Raw genomic sequence first — 24,205 nt, 5'->3', positions numbered from 1 at the left:
GCTATCTGTCAAAGCTTTATTTGGAGGTATGGGTTTACTGGGAAGGTAATTAAAGCCTTTTTCAAGGTCGTTGTTTGAGTTTGCGCTTACAACAGCTAGAACATTCCTTTAGGTTTATAGTTGTATACTTGAACCATCTTAATAATTTTGTTCTAGCTTAAAAATGGATTGGATGAGTCTGCCCCACCTTTGGGAACTAGTGGAAGGAATGGACGATTTTGTGGTACCAGCTCTTTTTCTACCATGTTCACTACTGACAATCAGCTGTTTGTCCACTTCATTTCTGACAGCAATCATGCAGGCCAAGGGTTCAAACTGAAGTATGAGGCTAAGAGTCTGGGTGAGTGTTGAAATCCAACATGTGTTCTGGAAAATTAGTAGAAAAAACAGAATTTGTTCTTTCAGGAGCATGGTTCTTATGATGAGTGACGTAAACTGGAGAGACAAGGTTCCAGAGAGAATGTCTTTTATTAGACCGACTTCTGCTGGTGTGAGAGACAAGCAACCTAGAGCTCTACTTCAGGTTTGGGAAAGGTGCTCCCAGCCTCATAGCAACAGGCAAGGTGTAACAGGTTTGTTTAATATAAGTAGTTAGTACATAGTGTAAGTGTGCACTAAAGGTTGACGGGACCACTACCACCTCTGCAGTTACAGTACATGAAGGGGGAATTAACGAGTTCCAATTGCTGTAATAAGCCATATATTCAGTGTCTCTGTTCAGTCCATGATTGTTAGTATCTAGAGAGTAATGAATTTAAGCTCCTTATGCTAAACAATCTGTTTTGCTGTCATACTGCCAGCGCTTTTCCCAGACCTGAAGTAGAGCTCTGTATAGCTTGAAAGCTTGTCTCGCTCAACATCAGAAGCTGGTTCAATAAAAGATATTACCTTACCCACTTTGTCTTTCCAATTTCCGGGAACCAACAGAGATACAATGGCAGTTAGTATGGAAAGGTTGTAATCATGTTAAAATGCTTTCTCTGTAACTAATTTGAAATGTCCACTCATAAGTGTACTGCATGTTTGTAAGGGCCCAGGGTGTAGGCTGTCTAATCTAGGAATCCCACCTGGTCTGGAGTCCATATGCTGAGAACAGTGAGCAGTGAGCAGTGGTTGGAGGAATCACTACAGGTGGGGGTTCAGTGAATAAGATCAAAGATAGGCCAGGGTTGGAGATAGGTTTGCTAACACTGCAGGATTACTCCGGAGTCTCCAGGAATTAAATCTCAATCTTTAGTTGATGTCACATAATGAAACCTCCAGCAATATGTCCAGCTGAAACTGGCAACTCTCGCTGGAGACGAGAGATCAGAGGTTGCACCAGGTTGGAATTGTGAGGCAAGAATCATGGTCTCAGAGGGACTGGAGTCAGAGCCTGGAAATCAGAGATAGTACTGAGCTAGAGTCAGGAGGTAAGAGTCAGGTTCAGAGCTAGTCTGGGATCAGAGTCCTGCAATCAGGAAACAAGGTTAAGTATGAAGTCAGAACAGGCCCAGAGTCTTTACTGTTGCCCAGACAACTTGCTGGGTCACCTTCCAGGGTTAAAAAGGGAGATTGGCCAATCAGAGGGCTGCAGATAGGGTTACCACTTAGCCAATATTGGACCGATCTGGCTGCTTTTTTACTTTTTTTTTATGTGTTTGCCACTTGCCAGAAAAATATCTACTCTGTTGGTTTTCTTTTATGTGGGTCTAAAGATTTGCATTATTATCACAATGTACTGGGACGTTAAAAGTTTCTGTGTCCAGTTAAAGATGATGCTGTGTTCCCACTTCCACAGCTTAAGGCTATTATCTGCACCAGGCAAAGTAAGTCAACTGCAGATAGGCAGTCCTAGCTGGCTGTCCTTACTGAAGAAGGTCGATAGGAGAGTTTATCCTGTTGACTTCCCTTTATCCTCACATCTTGCGAGGACTACAGGGGATCTACTGTGACTCCTGAGAGGTTGATTTTGCACATCTCTGCCAGACACATGAAACTAAACCCCAGATCAACCCTCAGCGATCAATCTTACAGGCTAGTGTAGACACAGCCGAAGTTAGACCACTTGCTGCAGAGTACTGTTACTCTGGCTCCCTTGGGGGATGCTGCCTATGGTGCCTATTCTCCAAAGTGCTCCTTGATGGTTCCGTGGGAGCATCAGCTACTGGAGGCTGCTTGGCAGATCTCACTTTGAATCCTTACATTAAGTTAATAAAACACTTTCATCAGTAGGATCTCTAGCTTCCCTGCTGGTTGGTTGAGTTGAAACTCTCTCTCCTGAATCTGGGAAACTGGAGAGCTGGACACAGATTAGTGTGCAACAGCAGTAGTTAACACAGGAAAGGAAGGCACATTGGAACCAAGAACTTGCTTGCCTCTGCCTCCTACAAAGTGCAAATACTGAATTACAGCAGGAATGAGTTTGACATAGTGCATTGGCAGAAATGATAACATTCCACAAAAGTTTCCTCCTCAGCTGAGAAAATAACATCCCCTGCAGGAACTGGCATTTTTGAAAGAATGAAGAGGTGGTAGGCCACATCCTCAGCTGGTATAAATCAGGGGCCTGGCATCTTCAGCTGTTCCCAAAGTATTTCAGGCAAACATGTGTCTCTTAGGCCATTTGGAACCCTCATTTAAATGACGTTGATTAAACACAGCTAAGATAACCTCCGAGTGCACTCTCTCAAGTTTGTAACTCTTTTTCTTTCTACCACTTCCATTGGAAATGCTATGCACAGTCGGAGCTATGCATATACATATATATTTCTAGGACTTCACTTTAAAGACTTGGATTGAATGACTGTATTCATTAGCTGCTACATAAAGGTATCTTAGGTACATATGCTCTGCTGCAGAAGGTTGACCTAAAGTACAGAACTCCAGCTACATGAATAACATAGCTGGAGTCAATGTACCTTAGGTCATGATACCGTGAGGTCTACAGCACACTATCCCATTGCTTTTCCTTATTCATTTTTTTCTGGGATAGAGTAGAGGAGTCAACTGCAAAGTGATCTGCAGTTAATCTGGCAGATCTTATTTAGAATCAATAAATGGATCTCTGGTGGATCAGTCTCAAAGCTGGGATCTGGGCAGTAGCATGCACATAGGCTTAGTATGGTAAAGAGCCTGAACAAATTCTTGAGTTTGCCTTGAATGTCATTTTCACTGGGTTTAATATCATCTTGAATTTTTCATTTCAATTTTTTGTGAAAGTGAAGATGTTTCTCTGCAAAAGTATTGAAAGATCCAATCCTTGATTCCGTTTTCCAGATGCTAGAAATTCTTCAGAAGTGAAGCGTACAAGGTTTTCCTCTTCATGTTTGCCTGACTTTAGGGTCACTGTGAAAGTAGAGTGTTATTTGGTGCCATCGTGTAGGGATTGTTGTATTAATATTGATAGAATTATTTGGCCATTGATTAACAAGCAAACCAGAATATCCCAGTTTAACTGTGCTAGAATATCATTCAGAAATGAAAGTATGTTTGTTGGTGTTGAATATAGTCTATTGAAAACTACCTGTGACTTAGCATATGGGTGACTTACTTGTTTTGTATGCAGTGTTGTCATAGCTCTGTTGGTCCTCGCATACTGGAGAGATGAGTTGGGTGAGGTGATAAACTTTATTGGACCAACTTGTATTGGTAAGGGGGACAAGCTTTGGAGCTTCTCAGAGTTCTTCTTCTTTAACATTGTGTTCTCAAATTTCTCTTTCCCAGCCTGTGGAGGGAATATCTATATCAGTGATTCCAGTCCCAGTGGATATGCATCTTCCCCCAACTACCCTAACGACTACCCACAGCATGCTGACTGTGTCTGGACAATAACCGCTGTGAATGGAGGGGCGGTGGAGCTCCAGTTTGAAGATCAGTTTTACATTGAGCCTTCACTGAAGTATTTATCTAATTTATTTTTTCAGTTAGGTTGTTTTGGAGACTTTTGAGACAGGTGCTTGGACCCCCTACTGGAGCACTTCAAAGGGCCCTAGGGCAATGGCTCCCTTCACCTCACCCCAAGCCCCTTTGGCAGTGGGTCTGCCCCCAGAGCTCCCATTTGGCCAGGAGCATGAGCAGCATGGAACAGGGTTACCAGTCAGGACTGCTCCAGCCCCAAACCTCCCCACCTTGCAGTCCACACTACACGCCCACAAAAACCCTCTGCCCTGACTCTTGCACCCCTCGATCCTTAGCCCCTGGTCCTGAGCTCCCCACACAAAACACACCAATCCTCTGCCATGAGCCCATCACACACCACCCCACATTTAAATTTCTTGTAGGTACTGGTGTATGGGGACCCCCCGACAACCTTCTGCCCTGAGCCCTCCCCAAGGGGGTGAGGATTGTGATGCAACAGTACCTGCAAGAAATTTAAATAAGTTTTACTCCTGTCTTGAGGCAAAAGAGTGACAGGAAAATTAAAAACAATAAAGGAATCAACACTGATGCTAATTCTTTTATCAGAGAACAAGTCTGACTCCAACAAGGGATCTGGCAGGAGAACAGTACTTCAGTCCCCACCAAAGTATTTTCCTGCATTCCAGGTTTATAACTCAGAACAAGCACACAATGAACATGCAATTTTTCTCCTTCATGCAGTTTGGGTTTTGATCCTTAGAGACTGTGAATAGGCAATCAATCAGACTGTGGGTTTCTCCTCAAGGAATAGCTTCAGAAGGTTGGGTCCAGAGATGGGGAATATTCATTCCCTTCCCCCATCTATTTCCTAGGAAGTTCACCTTATTTGAAATAGCCCTCTGAAGCTCATTGAACTTCCCAAACAAGGTTTATGTCAGTCAGATCTCCTCCCTAGAGATGTTACATACAAAAAAATGCATTCAACACAATCAACTTTTAAAAGGCACAAACTGAATCCAATCAGCTTAACTTAGTTCAGTAAGCCCAGGGTATTGCAGGAATCTGCCCTATTCGTCACATACACCAGAGCAAAGAATCCAACCCATAATAGCACCAGGTTCAGAAAAGCTGGTGCAGGCAGCAGCCATAAATACGTCTACCTGCCTATGCCCCGCTCCCAGGGTACCTGTGTGAAGCTGCTAGGTGATTATATAGCACCCCATAAATGAAGCTGTCTTTGTTTATAAGACTTTCTTGGCTCTTCCACACCCACATAATGGGATGCACACTTATGTGGATTGAGGAACCCCTCTAGACAGCTTCTATCAGTCCCACTGCAGTTATTTAATTCAACAGTCACTGAAAATGTTCAATAGAGAATGTTTTAAAGTAATCATTTAAAGGTTAAATATTTCAAAATTCGGCACATTTAACCTGACATTATTTAAGGCTTTTATTTTTTTTTAAACTGTTAGTAGCTGCGTGCTTCAGTAACATCAGGGCTGCTTGGGACTTATTTAGTATTTCTGGCATTATAATTGATTCAAGCCCCGTTGCACTCTATGAATTTGTCTGGCTGTATGCCTGTGCCTCTTTCCTAGTCACACTGCATTGGATGTATCTAACATTCCCTTGCTTGAAGGCCTCAGGTACTTACAGAAATGTTGCAGATCATTTTCCCCTGCAAATTAAATAGAACATTTCCTCCCATTTTAGTTGTGTGCTCAGTTACCTTGAACTGCGTGATGGAGCTGACTCCAGTGCACCAGTGCTTGCCAAGCTGTGTGGAAGTTCTCTGCCAGGCACTCAAAGGTCTTCAGGAGATATCATTTATATGAGATTTAGATCAGACAACAGTGCCACACATGTTGGATTCAGTGCCAAGTACTCAAGAGGTAATGCCAGCAATTGTTCAGTTTACTGCATTTTTACTGCTCTGAAGCCAGCAAAGGAACAGAAAAGAGTTCCAAGTCCTGCAGTTTTTAATTCAGCAAAGACTGAATTATTGAAAATAGATTGATTGATAGAAGCTTTTACCTCCTTCCATTATTGTATACCACAGATTCATGTAATCAGACTCATTGCATCAATTAATGCTAATGTATTAATTCCCTAATAATAAGTGGGAATGCTCGCAAAATTGGAAATTCCTTGTAGGATTTCTGCAGTGAAAATGAGGATTAGTAATTCAATAAGTCTGATATTCACATTCCAGTAATCTAATAGTGACAGTAAGCCTCTTCCACTCCTACATCTTGGAGCATAGGCCGTTAGTGACCATTCACTAGCGTCCCCTGTCCTGGGCGATCTTTTTCAGTTCTGACGAGGTGTATTCCAGCTTTTTGTGTGTGTCTGCAGGTCTTGATGCCCGGTGTTTCTTTGGCACTCTCTTTTCCTTTTTCCTTGTGGGTTTCAGCTTAAGTAATCTAATGGACAACACTAAAAGAGCCAAATGCAGCAAGGACAAAGTGGTTCTAGCACCTGTGGTGCGGAGGCCCATGACATAAACTGTGATGTATGATAAATTACGTGACAGGTGCACTGTAAGAGTGTGAGAGGAAGGCCAGGCAGGGCAGGGGTTAAACAGGGCCTGTTTGCCCAGTCCAGCCCCACCCTGGTTCACCTGCAGGCACTGTCAGGCCTGGAGGGGTATAAAAGGAGGGAAACCAGCCCGGTTTGGGGCTGACCAGCCAAGAGGCAGGAGCCGACTCTGAGGCAGCAGGGCCTGAGCCAGAGCTGCCACCAGGTGGGCTGCCGGAGGGCAGACCTCAGGACCCTCCCCCAGGCACAAAGGGGGGAAGCCCCTCCCAGTGAACCCCTCTCCTGCCGGAGGGAAAGGGCCACACCCCAAACTGATATATTAGCCTGTTCAGGTGGGGGCTGAAGACCCACACCCTGGACCCCGCACCCCAGCAAGGGGGCCCACCCTGCCATCTGTGGGAACTGCTCACATACACCTTGGTCAGCAAATTGCTGGACATGAGTTTAGAGGTGTAAAGCCAGTAATCTGAGTCGGTATTCAGTGTACAAATAGGGTGTAATTTAAATGACAAGGGCCTTGAAGAGGTATGTGTTGCAAAAAGAGCAAGTACCAGCAGGAGGTTGTATTAACAGTGCCAGGAAGCAAACAAAGCACTGGCAAAAGCAAGGGAACCCTGCTAATCACAGCATGGGGTTGAGTGATGGAATGGGAATAGGATGAAGAGTCAATATTTGCCTGCCAGAAAAGGAAATAATTCAATAAGGTGCTAAGGTGGTGCTAGTAACAACCAACAAAGAGCTACAAGGTTTTACTTAAAAAGAGATTTAGCGCAATATAAAATGTCAGTTTTCAATGATAACAGAGAGGTAGCTGTGTTAGTCTGCACTCCAACAAAACAGCAGAAATGTAGAACTTTAAAGACTAACAACATGATTTATTCGGTGATGAGGTTTCGCGGGACAGACCCACTTCCTCAGCTCCATGAGCTCAATGATTCACTGACATCTAGAGAGAAGCATTTGCTTATTATATTGTTCTCATCTGGGAGCTTTCAAAACTAGGATGTTGGGGCTGTTTCTTCTTTGTATTTCTTGATAGCAAATCTATAGTTTAATGCAAGATTTTATTGATTATGTTTTGATCTGAAATATAAAAAAACTACATATATAGCTTTTGAGGAGTGGAGATGGAGCCACTGTATGAAAATATGGACAGCATGCATTAAGAGAGAATTATATCTGTGAAAAAAGAATCTTGGTATCTCAACTACCTCTCTTAATTATGTTGGAATAAGTCAATTGTTAAGAGCCTTCAGTATAATCACCGCTGCACAGGGCATAAAAGCTGTGTCTACACTTGCATTCCTCTTTCAAAAGAGGCACACAAATGAAGGAAATTGAAAATGCAAATGAGGTACTGATTTACATACCAGGTGCCTCAATTGCATATTCTCCTTTCAAAAGAGCTTCTGTCCTATTTTGTGTCAGGAAGAAGGGTTCTTTTGAAGATGCAGTTTATTTTCAAAAGAGCCCCATCTACACCACTGTCTTTCTTTTGAAAGAGGTGCCTGATATATAAATCAGTACTTTATTTGCATTTTTGATTTCCTTCATTTGCATGCCTCTTTCGAAAGAGGAATGCAAGTGTAGACACAACTAAAGAGAAATACATCATTGGCTTGAAAAAGTCTGTAATCTAATTGGCTGACACAGAGGATGCACTGGGAAATCCAATATATTCCACTGGGAATAATGTATTTGTTCTTAACATTAATCTCATTATGAACTCACATTTTGTGTTTTTCATGGAAGAAGTGTAATTTCAAGAGAGACATGAGTGAAAAGAGGGTAGTGTCTTTGTGAAATGGGAAGTCAGGCCATGCATAGCAACAGCACAGAGAAAGACAGGGAAATGGGAATCATAAGCCGTAGGAAACACATATGAAACATGTAATTCTGTAATGCATGAGACATAAACAACAAATAGACTATGAATATAACTGCCTAGTTAAATCTGGAGAAGAATCTAACCCATGGCTTCAAATCTAAACTATCAACCAAAACTTAAAAATCTAGATCCAAATTTAGCAAATGACATTTAGCATTATAATGGTCCAACACGAAATCCATGATCAAAACTCTCCCAGACTTTGAGATGTTTGAAATCTTGATCCACCCAAAGGACCTGATTCTCATTTACACTGCCAGGGTGAAAAGGGGATTTCAATGTAAATGAAAATCAAGCCCCAAATTTGTAACTTGAATTTGTCTGTGGCTGAGATTGGATCAGTGGGAGGTAAGAAAGAGAGAAAATGAACAACTTCCACTGCAGATGTATTTGTGAAAAGAAATTGGGTCTGATGGAATTATGAGGAAGAAGTAGGAGACTTAGAATCTGGAGGACAATCTCCACTATCGTTGAGCTGAACTACTTGGCAATGTGCTGTTCTAGTCTTGTGGGAGAGAGGCAGCTCTGTTCCATACGGTGCTGTTCTGGGGGCAGAGAACCAATGGAAGCATTGTTCTCTTTGCAGCTCCATGTGGTGGAATGGTGACAGGACAAAATGGTGTCATCAAAAGTGTTGGCTTTCCCGAGCGGCACTATCAAGACAATTTGTTCTGCGAGTGGTTTCTCCGGGGACCTACTGGCCATTATCTCACAATTAGCCTAGAAGCACTAGATATTCAAGACTCCCCTGAGTGTGCAAATGACTTTGTGGAAGTCCGCGACTACAATGCTTCAGGTAAGTAGACTGCTTCTGTGTAATCCCAGCAGCAAGCCTCAAAGGAGGCTACTAAAAACCCTTGCTGTTGAAAGAACTACATGCAATACACATCCCTTCCTTATTGCCAGCAAGTTACCTTTGTTATTGAAGTAAAGCAAAGGAAATAAAAACCAATTGTTTCCTGAGATTGCTTTATTTCTTTAAACACCCCTAATGATCTGTACTTGGTGGTGCTATTTGAATAGAAATTTGAGTGAAAATCATCCTGGTAATAAAACTCATCTGTGTCTTTGACTTGCCTAGGGAATTTATTGGGCAGATACTGTGGTACAACTATCCCTGATGCAGTGGATACTTCTAACAGTTTTGCTTATGTCAAGTTCATCACTGATGGATCTATCAACGCCCTAGGATTCAGACTGCGTTTTGATGCGAGTATTGAAGGTTAGATCTGTAAAGTGGCAATTTACCATAAGCAGGGCAGCATACACAGCTAAGCACATTTTCCATCTTTAGCGGAGTGCAATTGCTTTGTTTTCAAAGCATTGATTCTTACAGCAGTGTATATTTGTCCTTTAAATCTGACCTATGTTGGGGTTGTGGCTCTCTGATCAATGGCTGCCCTGCCTGGGTCAAAGTTAGAACAAGCAACAGCCTGCGCTACCTGCCACCATCATGGGCTATACACCAGAGCAAGTTCATCTGTAGTGAAACTCCACTCCACACCACTTCCTGCCCACTTCCCGGGAACGTCCGGTCACTCCCATCCTGTCCATTACTTTGAGAATCCCACTCCTCATTGCAAATCTCACCTGGAAACATCCTTCCTCCTTTGCCTGTGCTTCTGAAATTAAAGTAGAAGAAGAGGGAAACTATCTCTCTTGTATTGTTTAACTCGCGGGGTCTGGGGACACAGTCATATGGGGAGAAGATGTACAAAATATAGCTATATCATCGAAAAGCTTGACCTACTAAACTACGTCTCTGCATAAAGGAGAAGGGGGCATGGAGGCTGGTGGGTTATTTCACCAGTTAGGGAGGGAAAGCAAATTTCCCACCCAAGTCCATTATAAAGCTCTTTCCTCAGGGACAATTTATGAAAAAGGAGAAAAACACCACAAAATAAAACAACTCAACTGAAAAATATGGCTCACCCCTCTCCTCAGAGGCATTTCTTTGCCCCAGGCAGCCAGGGGCAAGAGAACACATCCTTTCCATTGTGACCTCTTGGACCCAGCTTTCTCTGTATCACATGATCCTTTTCCAGATGGCAGGTTTAGCCTGTCACAGTGAGCTACTCAGATCTCTTGACACTATAGTCGCTGGGCAGTTCAGGAAGCCAATCATCTGGCGTGGGCATCTAAGGGAAGCAAACATGAATCTTTGGTTTTATATTAGTTACTATTGTCAATTATCATTCATATTTTCGCAAATATTTAATGGCTCATTTGAGCAGATCTACCAGAAATATTAAGCTTCTCCAACCATTGTGACCAATACATGGAAGGATATAAGCAAAGCAAATTCATTAGCAAATTGAAATTTCAAGCAAGCAAGAGATATTTTTTCTTATATCAGTTCCATGGTTCTGCTTTAATCTTTTACCTCCAGAAACTATTTTGTACACACCGATACTCTGAGAAAACAAAAAGAAGTCCTGTAACACCTTGGCTGTGTCTAGATTACTGATGAAGTGCTGCGGTGCATATGCTAAATCTCCCCCACGGCAACTTTGAAGTGCCGGCTTGCATATAGCCATGGGTCAGCTGCAGTATTTCAAAGTAGCTTGGGCACTTCGAAGTACCCGTGGCTGACCTGCAGCAACACACAAGCTGGCACTTCAAAGTTTCACACTTCGAAGTTGCTGCAGGGGAGATTTAGCCTAATGAAGTGCTGCATATGCACCGCAGCTCTTCATTAGTAATCTCCCAACACCCTAATTACCATGCCCCCTTCGAAGCTGGGGGCTAGTCAAGACACAGCCCATACAGACTAACAGATGATACTCTGAGAGCTTACCTACTATTTGTCCTGTTCCAGAGTGTGGTGGAGACCTTACTGCACCTGTTGGGACATTTACCTCCCCCAATTATCCTAACATGTACCCACACAGTCGCGTGTGCGAATGGAGGATCACCGTCGCAGAAGGACGACGGATCACTCTAACGGTTAATGATATGAAAACTGATGGCTACCAGTGGTGCGACTTAGATTATGTGGCTGTAAGTGTAACCAATGAATACAGAGAAAGCACTCTTTCATGCTGTACTTTACTTACAAGGTATTTCCAGAGTGGTATTGTTAAAATGATGTGTATGTTTGCACATCTGATTCTATTGCAAATTATGACCCACCCCCCCAAAAAAGGCAGTGGTGACAGAGAAAGGATGATATTGACTCTGTAAGGTTCAGGAAGGAACTTCAGGTCATGTGTAACTTTATGCACGTGACTAGTCCCTACGAAGCTAATGGAATGACTTGTGTGCAATTATTCATGTACTACAGTATTTGCAGGCTCAGAGCCTTATTTACTAAATTAAACAGGATCCAGTTATTTATTATTTTACAACTCCCACAAATACACTTGTACTTTACAATATGGACAGACACACTCCCTTCAACTGGTGAAGCACAGGCTGTCCTGTGTGCTGGAGGAGGGACAGAGCCAAGATTCCATCCACTTGTGTGATAGAGCCAGGAGCAGCTCTCGCCCCCATCATGTGGCTGTCCTCCATGCCCTTATTCCCCTGTTTCAGAAAAATCACACACATTGTACCTTTCTCAGCTAACAAAGTAATGAACTTGAAAGGAACCACCTTCCTGCTTCCCTGTGTGCCAGTAACTCTCCATCTCGTACTGAATCTCAACTGAAAACAACTTTTCTCCCTCTCTGGTACTTCTGAAATTATAGTAGAGGGAGAGTCAGATTAACCCTGTAGCTTTACTATTCCACTTGTGCTAAATGTGTGAAGCACATTTAGACTCTGAATATATTTGGCTTAAACTTGCACTTTTAACAAACAGGTTTACAATGGCCTCAGGCAGAATTCTCCCAGACTAGCCAAACTGTGTGGTGATGTAAATCCAGGCACTCAAGTGAAATCCTCAGGCAACACAATGAAGGTGATTTTGGTCACAGATACCTCTGTTTCAGCCAGAGGCTTCAGTATGTCTTATTCTTCTAGTGAGGATGCAGGTAACGTACATTTTTAAATTAACCTCATATGAAGTACATTTGGGACACCATTTTCTTTCTCCTGCCTGGCCAAAAAATAATTAGACAAATTCGAGAACTGGAACATTTTCTGCATTTCATTTCTTGAAAATGTTGGGCCAAAACCCCTCAAATTTGGCAATCATCTGTCTTACATAAGTAGAAAGGGCTTCTGATTTCAATTCTTAGGGTTGTGGGGATGCATGCACACATGCAAGCAAAGCTTAAAATGAAAAGGACAACTTTCTCTGTGGAGCACGGTGTTTTTGCAATGAGAACTAAATACACATCATTTGCTTCTGGGGATGATCTAGACTGTGGTTTTGGCACTTAGCCTGGCATAAGAGGAGTGTAGTTGCTCTGCCCCAGGAAGCTTTGTGACAGAGTCAGAATGACTTGGGTGCTCAGAAGAGATGGTAGTTTTGTGCACCTCTTGCAGGATAACTTCATTGGCTACCTATGGATGTGAGTACGGTCTTAACCTTCACTTATTGCACACAAGAGATGGGCAGCTGGCAGAGAGCACTGTCTCTCAGGACTCATGCCTCTGGAACACCCCTCCCCCCAGTGTCCACAAGATAAACGAGCTGATCTTCAGGTCATGCTGCAAAGTCTGTCTTCTCTTCCTTGCCCATAAGCAGTGGGGCAATACGTAAGGCTAGGCAGCGGTGGCATGGAGGTGAAGTATGGATGTTGTCAGGAACTTAATTAACTTTTGTTATATTTATGTTGTGGCTGGGATATTTGATTTGATTTTGGGATAACTGCTGGGTCTATTTCTTTACACATGTTTTTTAATATGTTGCCAAGAGTACCCAGGGGTTGGGTGGACACTCTCTTGTTGCAAAAGCAGCAGCATCTATCTAAAGAAGACAATGAAGCCGGACTTACATCTGTTGTCAGTAACACGGCTGTAGCTATCAATACGCAGGAGTGAAAGGAAGCAAAACTTGTCCTGGTACAGCAAAAGTATGATTATTATTTTCAAATAAATGGTATCTTGATTCTACAGTTTGTGGTGGGACCCTCATGGAAGCTGAAGGAAGGAATTTCACTTCTCCAGGCTATGACGGTATCAGAAATTACACAAACAACTTGAACTGCGAGTGGACCATCAAGAATCCATCTCACTACAATTCATCCACTTACATCTCCTTTGAGGATTTCCATTTGGAACACCACCAAGACTGCCAGTTTGACTACCTAGAATTCCGAGTGGGTACGTGAGGTCAATTGGAACAGAAAAGCAAATTAAGCATATTAATATATCAATTACTTTATTGTCAACTGTGTCGTGTTAGGTACACTGTATAGCAATGCTCCAAAAATTAAAAGATGTTTGATACAGTACTTTGTGATAAAATACAGTCTGATCAACATAAAGGCAGAAATGTTTCCTGGATTAGTATACTATTTGTAAATATGTTTGAACATATTTTAGAACTAGAAGATATGCCTTTCTTTGGAACCATAGGACCTGTGATGGGATAGACTAGACCCAAAGGCCCCTTGCTTGAGGGCTCGGACTTCTGCCACACCCATCCCAGGAATAGGAACAGTGGAGACATCCTCCAAAGAGGCTGGAGTGGCTGCAGGTGAAGCAGGCAATCAGGGCTCAAGAAGGCCATATAAAAGGATCTGTGGAACAGGGCAGCATCTAATTTTGCTTGGAGCTGGGGGAGAAAGGACTGTGTGCTTGACTAGAAGAGTGGCAAGGCCACAGAAAGCTCAATGTAGGCAGGAACTGAGGAGTGAGATGCTCCCGGCTGGCCACTATGACTGAGTTAAAGACAGTCTGCTGTGGGTGGGGGGGTGGAAGGGGAGGTCTTCACTAGACTCACTAAATCGGTTGCCAGTGGATCGATCTCAGGGTGTCTTTCTGGGCTGCAGTGTAGATTTAACTGTAGGCCACCACTGGGGGACACTCATGAAAAGTGATAGTTCCAGCCTCACTACAGGCCTTGATTTGCCACTGCCCTATTTCAGCTATGCTCATGTAATTCTACCAAAATCAATGGAGTTAAAGAGGTATCAAACTGGAGAAATTAGCTTAATATAAATTTCTTTAACACTTTAATACACTGTATATTGGAAAGTTGATCTCTTCAGACCTTCTCAGCTGTCATGCATTGTAAGGCACTGTGAAAGTGTCATGCCTCTTCCTTTTAATATTAAAAATGGTTCAATTAAAATTGACTGCAACATGTAAACACCAGATGTCTTCTGCCTTCAGAGGTCATATCAGTGACTCCCCCGGAGAGAGAGACTTGAGGGTAGAATCACAGAATCATAGAATCCTAGGGCTGGAAGGGACCTCAGGAGGTCATGGAGTCCAGCCCCCTGCCTAAAGCAGCATCAACCCCAACTAAATCATCCCAGCCAGACCTTTGTCAATCTGGGACATAAAAACCTCTAGGTATGGAGATTTCACCACCTCGCTAAGTAACACATTCCAGTGCTTCACCATCCTTCTGGTGAAATAGTGTTTCCTAATATCCAACCTACACCTCCTCCTCTGTAACTTGAGGCCATTGCTCCTTGTCCTGTCATCTGCCACGTCCGAGAACACCCTCTCTCCATCCTCTTTGGAGTCCCACTTCAGGAAGTTGAAGGCTGAGGGCAGGTATGTTACATCTTCATTGAGATGTTCATACGTTGAGGGTAGATACGTTACATCTTCATTGTTTTGAATAACAATACATGGATGTGTAGGTTTAAGCTTGTCCTCTCTCCTTAATCCTAAAAAGTAGGTTCATGACGTTCTCCATAGTGTAGAAAATAAAGAAAGAAAAATACTAAAATAAATCTCTGTTCTCTCACCTCTTCTTGCTTCTCGTGCCCTCAGGCTATGATAACAAAGTGCTTAAGGTGAGAGGGAGTCTATTGTCCATGTGAGGAAAAGGAAGCAAATTTAATCTTGTGTTATTCAACATTGCTCACATTGGCTAAACTAGTGGATTTTCAGTTTACATGAGATTGGCCTCATGGCAAAGACGGGCTGTTTTAACTCAGCTGTATGTGCTGACAACATTTAGTGAGCAGTGTGACTCTAATGGTGCAGAAAGTCACTAATTCCTAATGAATTTTCCTTGAACCTCATCACAAGAAAAGGCATGAATTTGGGAAAAGGTCCTGTTGGGTAGCAGAGAGATGGGAGATGCTGACTCAGCAAGAGAGTGTAGGATTATTTTCCTGAAATTGCCCATAGAGCATATAATTGTATGGGGTTTTTTAGTTAGAAAATTAAGTGTATATTACTTGATACTCACACAAAAATTTGTTTACTCCCTAAAAGTAAAACAATTTTCATTTCAAGTTTCCTGGGTGAAGTTTTATATTGTTTTAAATGATCAGCTATGTGAGGTATATTGCACATGTTGAATGAGTCTAATTTTACACCCATGCTCTTTCAATGAGTGTTCTTTACTTTTATGTGATAGACCCTGGCCTTCATTATTCAGTCTACACCTTTTTCAGCTTGAGTCAAGTTAAGTCAGATAGATGGCTAGTGTCCCATTATGTTCCAGATAGTGTATAACACCGGAAAAGACGGGTTGTGCTATTTTTCTATGTAATTCACATTAGATGTCAGTTTATTATAAACTATTTTTCATCCACAGATCTCAAACCATTTTACAAATATGGCTAAATATCATTATGCCCATCTAAGAGAGATTGAGTGACCTGTTCCAAGTCACACTAAGCACCAATCACGGGCTCTGGAATAGAACCCAGAAGTTTCAACTCTTTTGCACATTCTCTGTGTGCTAGACCAGGCTGCCTCTTCTTTTGCAAGCTCTGTAGGGAGACTATCCATCTCATATTTGGTGGGGTGGGCCATTATTGGAAGCACCAAAAAGGAGTCCTGGCTTATGTTTTAAAAGGGACTAAATTGTCCTGTATTTGGGCCCTCCCTCTGCTGACCTTTTCCACCAGCTGCTGCGCAGGCACGGCTGCTGGCCTGAGATCATGTAGGTCACTTCCACAAGCCTTGGGGAAGCAGGGGGATGCATGGGTGGCTGCCATGTCCCTGCCACATCTCTAGGGCTCATGGGGAGTACTGGGGGCTGCCAGTTCCCCAGGTCTTGGGGAGTGCTGGGGGCTGCCACTTCCCTGGGGATTGGGGAGCACCAGCAGCTGCCGCCTCCTTCCTGGCTCCCTGCTTCCTCTTTCCTGGCTTGGTGGAGCTGGGACGAGCTACTCCCCACTCCCCACCCTGCCCCATATCACCCTGTCCCATATTTGGGACAGGGAGATATAGTTGCCCTAAATTTCTGAGTTGCTTATGAATAAAACCATAAACCTATAGTCCAATATTCTTAAAGATGTAAATTTTGGAAAATATTTCTGGACCATTTTGACAAACACATGTACGAAGTGCCTCACCCTTCTCTCTCTCTCTTCCCCATTATGAGTATTTATCTGCGCAACACTAAAAATAAACTACTTCTCAAACCAGTAAAGATGGAATAAAAGTTTGTAGAAATCTTTGCAGATGACTGAATGTGCCAACAAATGCATCTGCTAATGTCGATCTTTGTTCAGATTCTATAGAGAAGTCTTCAACTCACAGAACAAATTTTGCTTAAGTTTACACAGTGTTTTGAAGGGAACAGCTGCAGATATCTGTGGAGGTACCTTAAACTGATCTAAGAGTTACTGTTGATGAAGGAAGGACACCCCAACATTACTGAAATTAGACAGATCTTATCCAAACTGAAAATTCCCTTTTAATTTTGCAGTTATTACATGAATAGAATAATCAAGGGACATAAGTATAAATAGGTTAGCTAGTCCCTCCTCTGCCACCCCTCTAGCTATATGACTTGCAGTGTTATGGGCTAGTCTGTGACTGAGTACTCTCTGTACCCATTGGTCAGACCAAACACAGGCATCAAGAGATCAAAGGAAAAGATTAAGATGACTAACACAGAGCTACACATAGCATGTGCTCATTCACTACAAAAGGCTGAATAATACAGCTTCTGTCATTGTTCCCAGTCTGGTGTGGTCCAAATGCCACTATAAAACTCTGCAAAAAGTTATACATATAGGTTAATTAGTCTTCCTTCTAATGAGTACTACAGGTTGAACCTCTCTCATTTGGCACCCTCGGGATCTGACCAGTGCCGGATGAAAAAGTTTTCTGGTAAATGGGAGGTCAATACTGTCTAGCTCACTACCCACACTTCCACTGCTTACTGGGCTCTTAAAAGACATTTAGCGGGAAATTACAGCTGAAGAACACCATGGGACACTGGGAGCCAGCATCGGTGGCTTCAGACAAACATTATGGGACAATGGGAAACTTGACCACACCCATAATCGTGGTTGTCTGGCTAACTAAAATCATACTAGAATACAGAATTTGCTGGGTGAGATTGTTCCAGATTAGAGAGGTTCCGCCTGAATATCCTTTTGTGTGTGTTAAATACAAAAAAAGCCTCGATGCTGTTTCATCCCCTTCTCTCCCGTTTGTTTCACATGGCTTAACTTAGTAGAGATATTTCAGGGTTGTAAACTTGCCATGTGTTTTTACTCAGGGGATGCTGATGGAGAGCTGATATCCAGACTCTGTGGCCAGGCACCACCTTTAGTGCCATTAGTCATAGCAGCTCCTCAGATCTGGGTGCACTTCAGAAGTGATGAGCATGTGGAAGATACAGGATTCTATGCCAGTTACAGGTTTACAGGTAACTTTTATGACAAGCTATTTTTCCTAACTGTGGCAAGTCCATTAAATGCTGCTAGTCGTGCGGATCACATTGGAGTATGAGCTGTGAGATCTGGCCTCAAACAGGCCCACAGCAGACTGCTCCTTATGTTCCCATTAGAGCCAAACACGTGTTACCAGCTGAGCTTTCTCACATGCTATCTTCTGTCTTATCTCTGTTCACTGACCTGCCTCTGAGTGTTTTGCAGTGCTAGTGAGGGGTGGGATGATGCTCAGAACACATGGAGACTCTTGCAAACAGAGATTTAGTTGATAATGCCCACAGTGATAGAGGTTCTTCAAACTGACCAACCCAGTGACCAGGAAGCCTAGTGGGCACATTGATACTTATACTTTGTACTCTTTTTGAAGACCTAGTTAATACCAACTCTTTAAGGTTAAAAGATTACTGGTTTTGCAGCTGTTTGTGCAGAGCCTGCAGTTTCTCACATATCCAAACCTGCATTTTTTATTGCAGCTTGTGGTGGGATACAGTCAGCTGAAACTGGGGTTATCGCAAGTCCTAACTACCCAGATCCTTACAGCAATTTAAATCACTGTTCTTGGTTGTTGGAAGCTCCTCAAGGTCAAACTATTACTGTGAGTAACACCAAACACCTGCTATAGAAAAGAGTGATTGTGTTTAATGTGCTTCATGAGTCTGTAGGAAAAGAGATTTTCAAAAGGCTTGAAAGTCTGAAGAATGGGAAATATTAAAGAATGAAAATGTCACTTTCGTCCAAGGAAGGGGGCAAAATACTCAATAGAGAGAAAACTGCTTCTGCACATCTTAGTCTATTCTTCAAAAAATTGAAGTTCATTTTGTCGTGGGCTTTTGCCTCAGGTAGACATCACCCATCACTCACTCTTCCACAGAAGATACAGCCAGTAGCAGAGTGGGGCTCTAAGTTATTTTTGTTCCACATAAGATTGTGGCGATTTCTGTAGACCAGAGTGGCCTGATGAATAAATGAAAACTGCCAGTTCTGCCCTAATTTCCAGCAGCTGTCTAAAGACTACCAATGGGGTGCTTTGGAGCAGCCAAGAATCTCTATGGCACTCCACAGAGGGCCATCACATGCTCCTGCTCCTGCTCCAAGGCTTGTGAGTGGACCACCTAAGAGCCACTTATGCAGTGACCCTATGCTGTGCTTGCACTGTAGACGTCTTCTGGTCCCTGTGGTAAGAGATCCAGGCAGTGACATTTTAGGGTTCGGTCAGGAAGCAGAATCCCTCCCTAATCATTATAGGAAATGGCTTTGTGAACCAGTGCTCTGCACTTACTGTCACTCAGCAATTCCCAGAGCCAACTTTCATAGTTTATGTGTAAAAAGATGTCTTCTAACTGCCAGCTCAGCAGACTCACTCTAAGCTCTATCCATCTAAGATTCACTCTGTCACTATACAGGTATTTACAATGTTTTACAGGCAATGAGGGCATGTGAGGGTCAGCAAATCTGTATTTAATCAATGCATTTATTTAAATTAGTACTATTTCTAATTAGTGGAAAATAAGCTTTTGTCGTAAGTGGAGCTGGCTGCAACGCTTGTCCTGGAGGTTTCCCATTATGCATTATAAATAACCATTTTCAGTTTCATATAATTTTCCAAATACTGACCCTTTGGATTTAAATTTTTCATGCTTTCTCTTTGCTTCAGGTTGAATTTTGGGGGAAATTAGACTAGAGGGATAATTACATATCTTTTTCCTGAGCTCTTCCACACAGAGTCCCAGCAATAATACCACACTGGAAAAGCACCAGATACTCATTAGTGCAGATCAATAAGGAAGAACAGCTCTAATAATCTGCAAGCCTGTGTAATGAGCTGTTTGAAATCATTGAGCTGAACATCCCAGCTATGTGCATATCACCCCAGGCATGCCACACAGGGGCCAGCAGCTCACTGCCCACGTTCTTCTAGTCAGATGCATCCAGTTTTGTAGGTGTTTGTTCTCATTTGGTAAGCTTGCAACATCTTCTAGCAGGTTTCAACGAAAGCAATCATTGTCATGGATTGTTTATTATTCTGACCAAAATGGATGGGGAGCATGGACTATTTTCCTTAACATCTCGTTAATTTTTTTTACCACAGCTGAATCTAAGCTAAGATTTCATTTTCTCAGGCCCTGATTCTAGAAAGCAATTCAGCATGTGCATAAGTCCATCCCTTTTCAGGAAATTACTTTAAGTATGTTTTTATCACATTAAATCTTATGGACCTCTATTCTCAACACCCACAACAAAGTACCAGGGTCAACTTGTCAGCATTCTGTCAACTTGCTGTGCTGAAACTGTTAGAAAGAGGTTGGGTAAATACCTGAATAGATATGTTCTGATGCTTTACCCAAGTGCAGTTGATTTCAGGTTCTGAATGTTCATTTTCTGTTCATTCTCTCTGAAGCACGTATCACCAGCCACTGTCAGAAGATGGGATATTGAATCATTGGTCTGGCCCAGTATGGCTATTCTTATGTCACTCTTGTTTGTCTATAGCTTACTTTTACAGCCTTTGATGTTGAAAAGCACTCAAGCTGTCGATGGGACTCAGTCACTATTCTGAATGGTGGCTCTCCTGGTTCTCCTATAATTGGACAATATTGTGGAACTACATCTCCTGGGACCATTCAGTCAGGTTCCAATAAGCTAGTGGTGATCTTTAACTCAGACCATTCAGTGCAAAGAGGTGGCTTTTATGCAACATGGACTGCAGAATCTTTAGGTAAGAGGAAAATAATTACTGTCTCCTTTGTATACACATAACAATACTGAGCAGTCATATAGCACTCTTCATCCATAAATTCAAAGCATTTATCTCAACCTCTTTCAATAAAATTGTGCTGGTGAACACAAAAAACAGTATGGAATTATTGCCTCCTAACTGACACAAGCATGCACTGAAATTGACAGTTGTTAAAACACTAACTCTGACCTTACAAACTCTCATAAAATTTGGATTCATATCTTGGTTTGTGATGACAAGTGTTATATTGCTGTAGGCTGATGTCCTGTATGAAAGGGGTTCTTGTTTCTTTATACTCCCTGCAATTGTGTCTAATGTCAGAGATTGCAAGACATTTCCTTCCTGTGACAATATTTGTTTCACAGCCTTTTGTTTTAAATATTATAGTCATGGAATCAGAATAAAATCTGGATCAAACTAGAGTTAGGGTAAACATTCCAAAAGTTTCCACCTAACATACAAGCCTAAATCCCACTGACTATCAATGAAAATTATTGTTTCTCTAAATGAACATTAAAGTTGTGGCAAGTTGGGGGTCTGAATGTACCCTGCACTAGCCTGCCACTAGTGGTGCCTGAGAGGACTCTGCGGAAGCACACTAAGGCTGTGTCTACACTAGCTCCCAACTTTGAAGGGAAGATGGTAAGTAGCATATGCAGCACTTCATTAAGCTAATTCTTCCCCGCAGCAACTCTGAAGTGTTGAACTTTGAAGCGTAAAGGGACTTCAAGGTAGCCCAGACACTTTGAAGTACCGACGGGTGAGCCGCGGCTACACGTGAGCCGGCACTTCAAAGTTTAACACTTCAAAGTTGCTGCGGGGGAGAATTAGCTTAACGAAGTGCTGCATATGCACCGCAGCACTTCATTAATAATCTCCCAACACCCTCCTTACCACGCTCCCTTCGAAGTTGGGAGCTAGTGTAGACACAGCCTAACAGTTTGATAGTGCACGCCAGCCTACTCAAGGAGACAAACGTAGAATGTTATAAATGTATGTTTTACATTTCTCTCTCTCACTTTCTTCTCTTTGCTACAGAGTTTCTGGAAATATTTTGAACCCATAGTTTTTGTAAATTATGATTGGAAGCAAAATATGTTTCAACTTATGTGAACCACATAGGTTGAGCTTCCCTGGAAGTATGATTATTTCTCTTAATAGGTGAATTATTTAGCATTTGTTTCTAAACATGTTGGACAAAATTCTGTGCTGCTTTAACAACTCCTGCAAATCCACCAAAGCCAGTGGGACTGTCTGGGGTGAAAAGGAAATCAGAATTCTGCTGCAAGTGAACTGATGTAAGATTCGCATATACAGCTGTGCTGTTTTAGTTTTGTAAAGTAAACAGCTGAGGGATCTGGCAAGGGAATGAGGTTTCGGCTCTGGGAGTGGTTTGAGAAAGTAATATGATATGGCAGTCAGTAATGATGGGAAAAGAGTGCAGGATTGAAGGAGGCCTGCAAGAGGCTTTATAGAAGTTTATAGAAGTGATAGTACAAATTAGATCTTCTCGCTTCTTTGCTCCATGTGTGAGTAGTGGTCAGTTTTGTTTCACAAGTACTTACCAATGGAACAGAGCTTAGTTAGATGAATAGGGAACTAGAGGACACATATGGAGTAGAGAAATAATGCAGTAAAAGAAGAGCCCTCTCCTGAGCATATCGACCCGCACCATACTTCTCTGAGAGTAGGACTAACAATGGGGGAGGGGAGTGAATGTATGATGGTTCTCTCCTTTCTTCCTCTGCAGCTGCAGGTGGAGAAAGCACATATGGGGGACAGCCACTAACCATCTTAGGTCTATCTGAGTGCTGTGGCAGCATCAGCACCTGAAACATTTTGGCCAGCTCTATTATCTATTTATGTGTTTCCAGGATGCGGTGGAATCATTCATTCAGATAATGGTACAATCAAATCTCCCCATTGGCCTCAAAATTTTCCAGTGAACATCAGATGCACATGGACAATCATTACTCATGAGAGCAAACACTTGGAATTGAGCTTTGATAACAACTTTGGGATCCCTGATAGTAATGGAACATGCCAGAGCAGCTATGTGAAGGTAAGAGAGCACTGCTATGAGATCTGCATTTTGGCAGATTGCAGTGTTTAAGTGTGAATCAGGAAAAGCTCCACTAGCACAATGATATAGTTGACCTTTTAAATGCAGAAATCCTGGAAATTCGAAGTTTTTTGTTCCCACAACTACATAACAGTGGAGATTCATAGTTGTGGTGCTATAACCTTCGGTGATTTATAAATATAACTGTGTGTAGGCTGTCAAGGTTGTCTCAGTCCTCACTTGTATTTCTTTCACTGGCAACTAAGAGCAATTTGTTTTGAAAGCATTAGAGCAGAGTGGAACATGCTTTGAATTCTTCATAGTTTAATTTTTTCTGAGGCATTTGTTCTCATTCTCTCCAGAACCCCGGCACTCCCACTAGTCATAAAGGTCAAGTGTAATTTGACATCATGTAGGATGACTTGAGCAGCTCCATAGCTTTAGAAAAGATCTAAATGACATTAATTTTAAAGCCATAAGAATTTCCCATTTCGTGTTCCATCCCATTGGACCACTGCAGTAAATATGTGACAGCAAATCTCACTGCTTCCCAATGAAGGAGGCTGTTGATTAAAAATGACCAAGCTGAGCCTGATGATTTTGCTGTACACAATGCTTGCATGTCATGGACAAAATAATATGAATGGCCAAGTTAGCCCCTGAGACCAAATGGACAGAGATTTCAGGTGCCCAGCCTATCAAGGAGCTTGGTTACAAGAAAGCGCTGAAGGTCCTCCTCTGATAATCAAACCTCTGCAATGCATCACGAATTGGGTGCCCAAAAACCAAAACAGTCCCAACAATAATAACATTTGAAAACCTTGGCTTGTATGTGTATTGTTTATATTAATCATGTAACTGTGCCTCACCATATGGGGAGAAAAGGGGACAGTCTAAATGGGAGGCCACATGATACATGACTGTCCCATGTGTCTCCTCTGCCCAGCAACTTCTGCAACTGGCATGGCTGTCATGCTTTCCCTCCCCATGTTATCTGTGGGGCAGGAGACTCTGTCCTCTTCCCACTGTGGTTCCCCATGGCAGGCTAGGCTGCTTTTCCTGACCCAGGCAGGAAACAGGAGGGAGCTGCATCTCACATGACTGAAGCTGGCTGCTCTATGCAGTACAGTGGCTGCGTGCAAGAACCAGGCTGGGGAGTGGAGAGCTGACACCCACCTGGGCCCAGCTGTCAGAGACAAGGGCCAAGAAACCTGGAAACATATCCCTTGTCCCCAGCAGTTTGGCATTGGTATAGGGTGGCCCACCATTGTTGCCCAGCCAGGCTGTCTCTCGGGCAGCCACCACACTCAGGCCTGCTACTGCAGGTATAAGGGGGTAGGGCACAAGGGGCAGTTGCCCCCAGGCCTGGCCTTTCAAAGAGGCCTGGAGCCCCAGCCACTGCCACTGCCAAAGTAGCAGTGGTGGCA

The 24,205-nt window shown here is 42.7% G+C and overlaps 1 protein-coding gene across 1 annotated transcript in view; it reads left to right on the top strand.

Moving 5' to 3' along the window:
• Positions 1 to 24,205, top strand: part of CUBN (cubilin) — a 250,358-nt gene that overhangs the window by 179,592 nt on the left and 46,561 nt on the right. The window contains exons 44-55 of the mRNA XM_074985503.1: positions 157 to 340; positions 3,706 to 3,880; positions 5,557 to 5,735; positions 8,856 to 9,065; positions 9,351 to 9,491; positions 11,088 to 11,269; positions 12,072 to 12,243; positions 13,274 to 13,480; positions 17,805 to 17,954; positions 18,453 to 18,574; positions 20,470 to 20,695; positions 22,591 to 22,778. Coding sequence (XP_074841604.1) covers positions 157 to 340; positions 3,706 to 3,880; positions 5,557 to 5,735; positions 8,856 to 9,065; positions 9,351 to 9,491; positions 11,088 to 11,269; positions 12,072 to 12,243; positions 13,274 to 13,480; positions 17,805 to 17,954; positions 18,453 to 18,574; positions 20,470 to 20,695; positions 22,591 to 22,778 — 2,136 coding nt within the window. The remainder of the gene's footprint in view (positions 1 to 156; positions 341 to 3,705; positions 3,881 to 5,556; positions 5,736 to 8,855; positions 9,066 to 9,350; positions 9,492 to 11,087; positions 11,270 to 12,071; positions 12,244 to 13,273; positions 13,481 to 17,804; positions 17,955 to 18,452; positions 18,575 to 20,469; positions 20,696 to 22,590; positions 22,779 to 24,205) is intronic.

Source organism: Carettochelys insculpta, chromosome 2 (assembly GCF_033958435.1).
Source record: "Carettochelys insculpta isolate YL-2023 chromosome 2, ASM3395843v1, whole genome shotgun sequence".
Classification (NCBI taxonomy): domain Eukaryota; kingdom Metazoa; phylum Chordata; order Testudines; family Carettochelyidae; genus Carettochelys; species Carettochelys insculpta.
The sequence above is the reverse complement of the archived record's forward strand: the minus strand, read 5'-3'. Positions and strand labels throughout refer to the sequence as shown.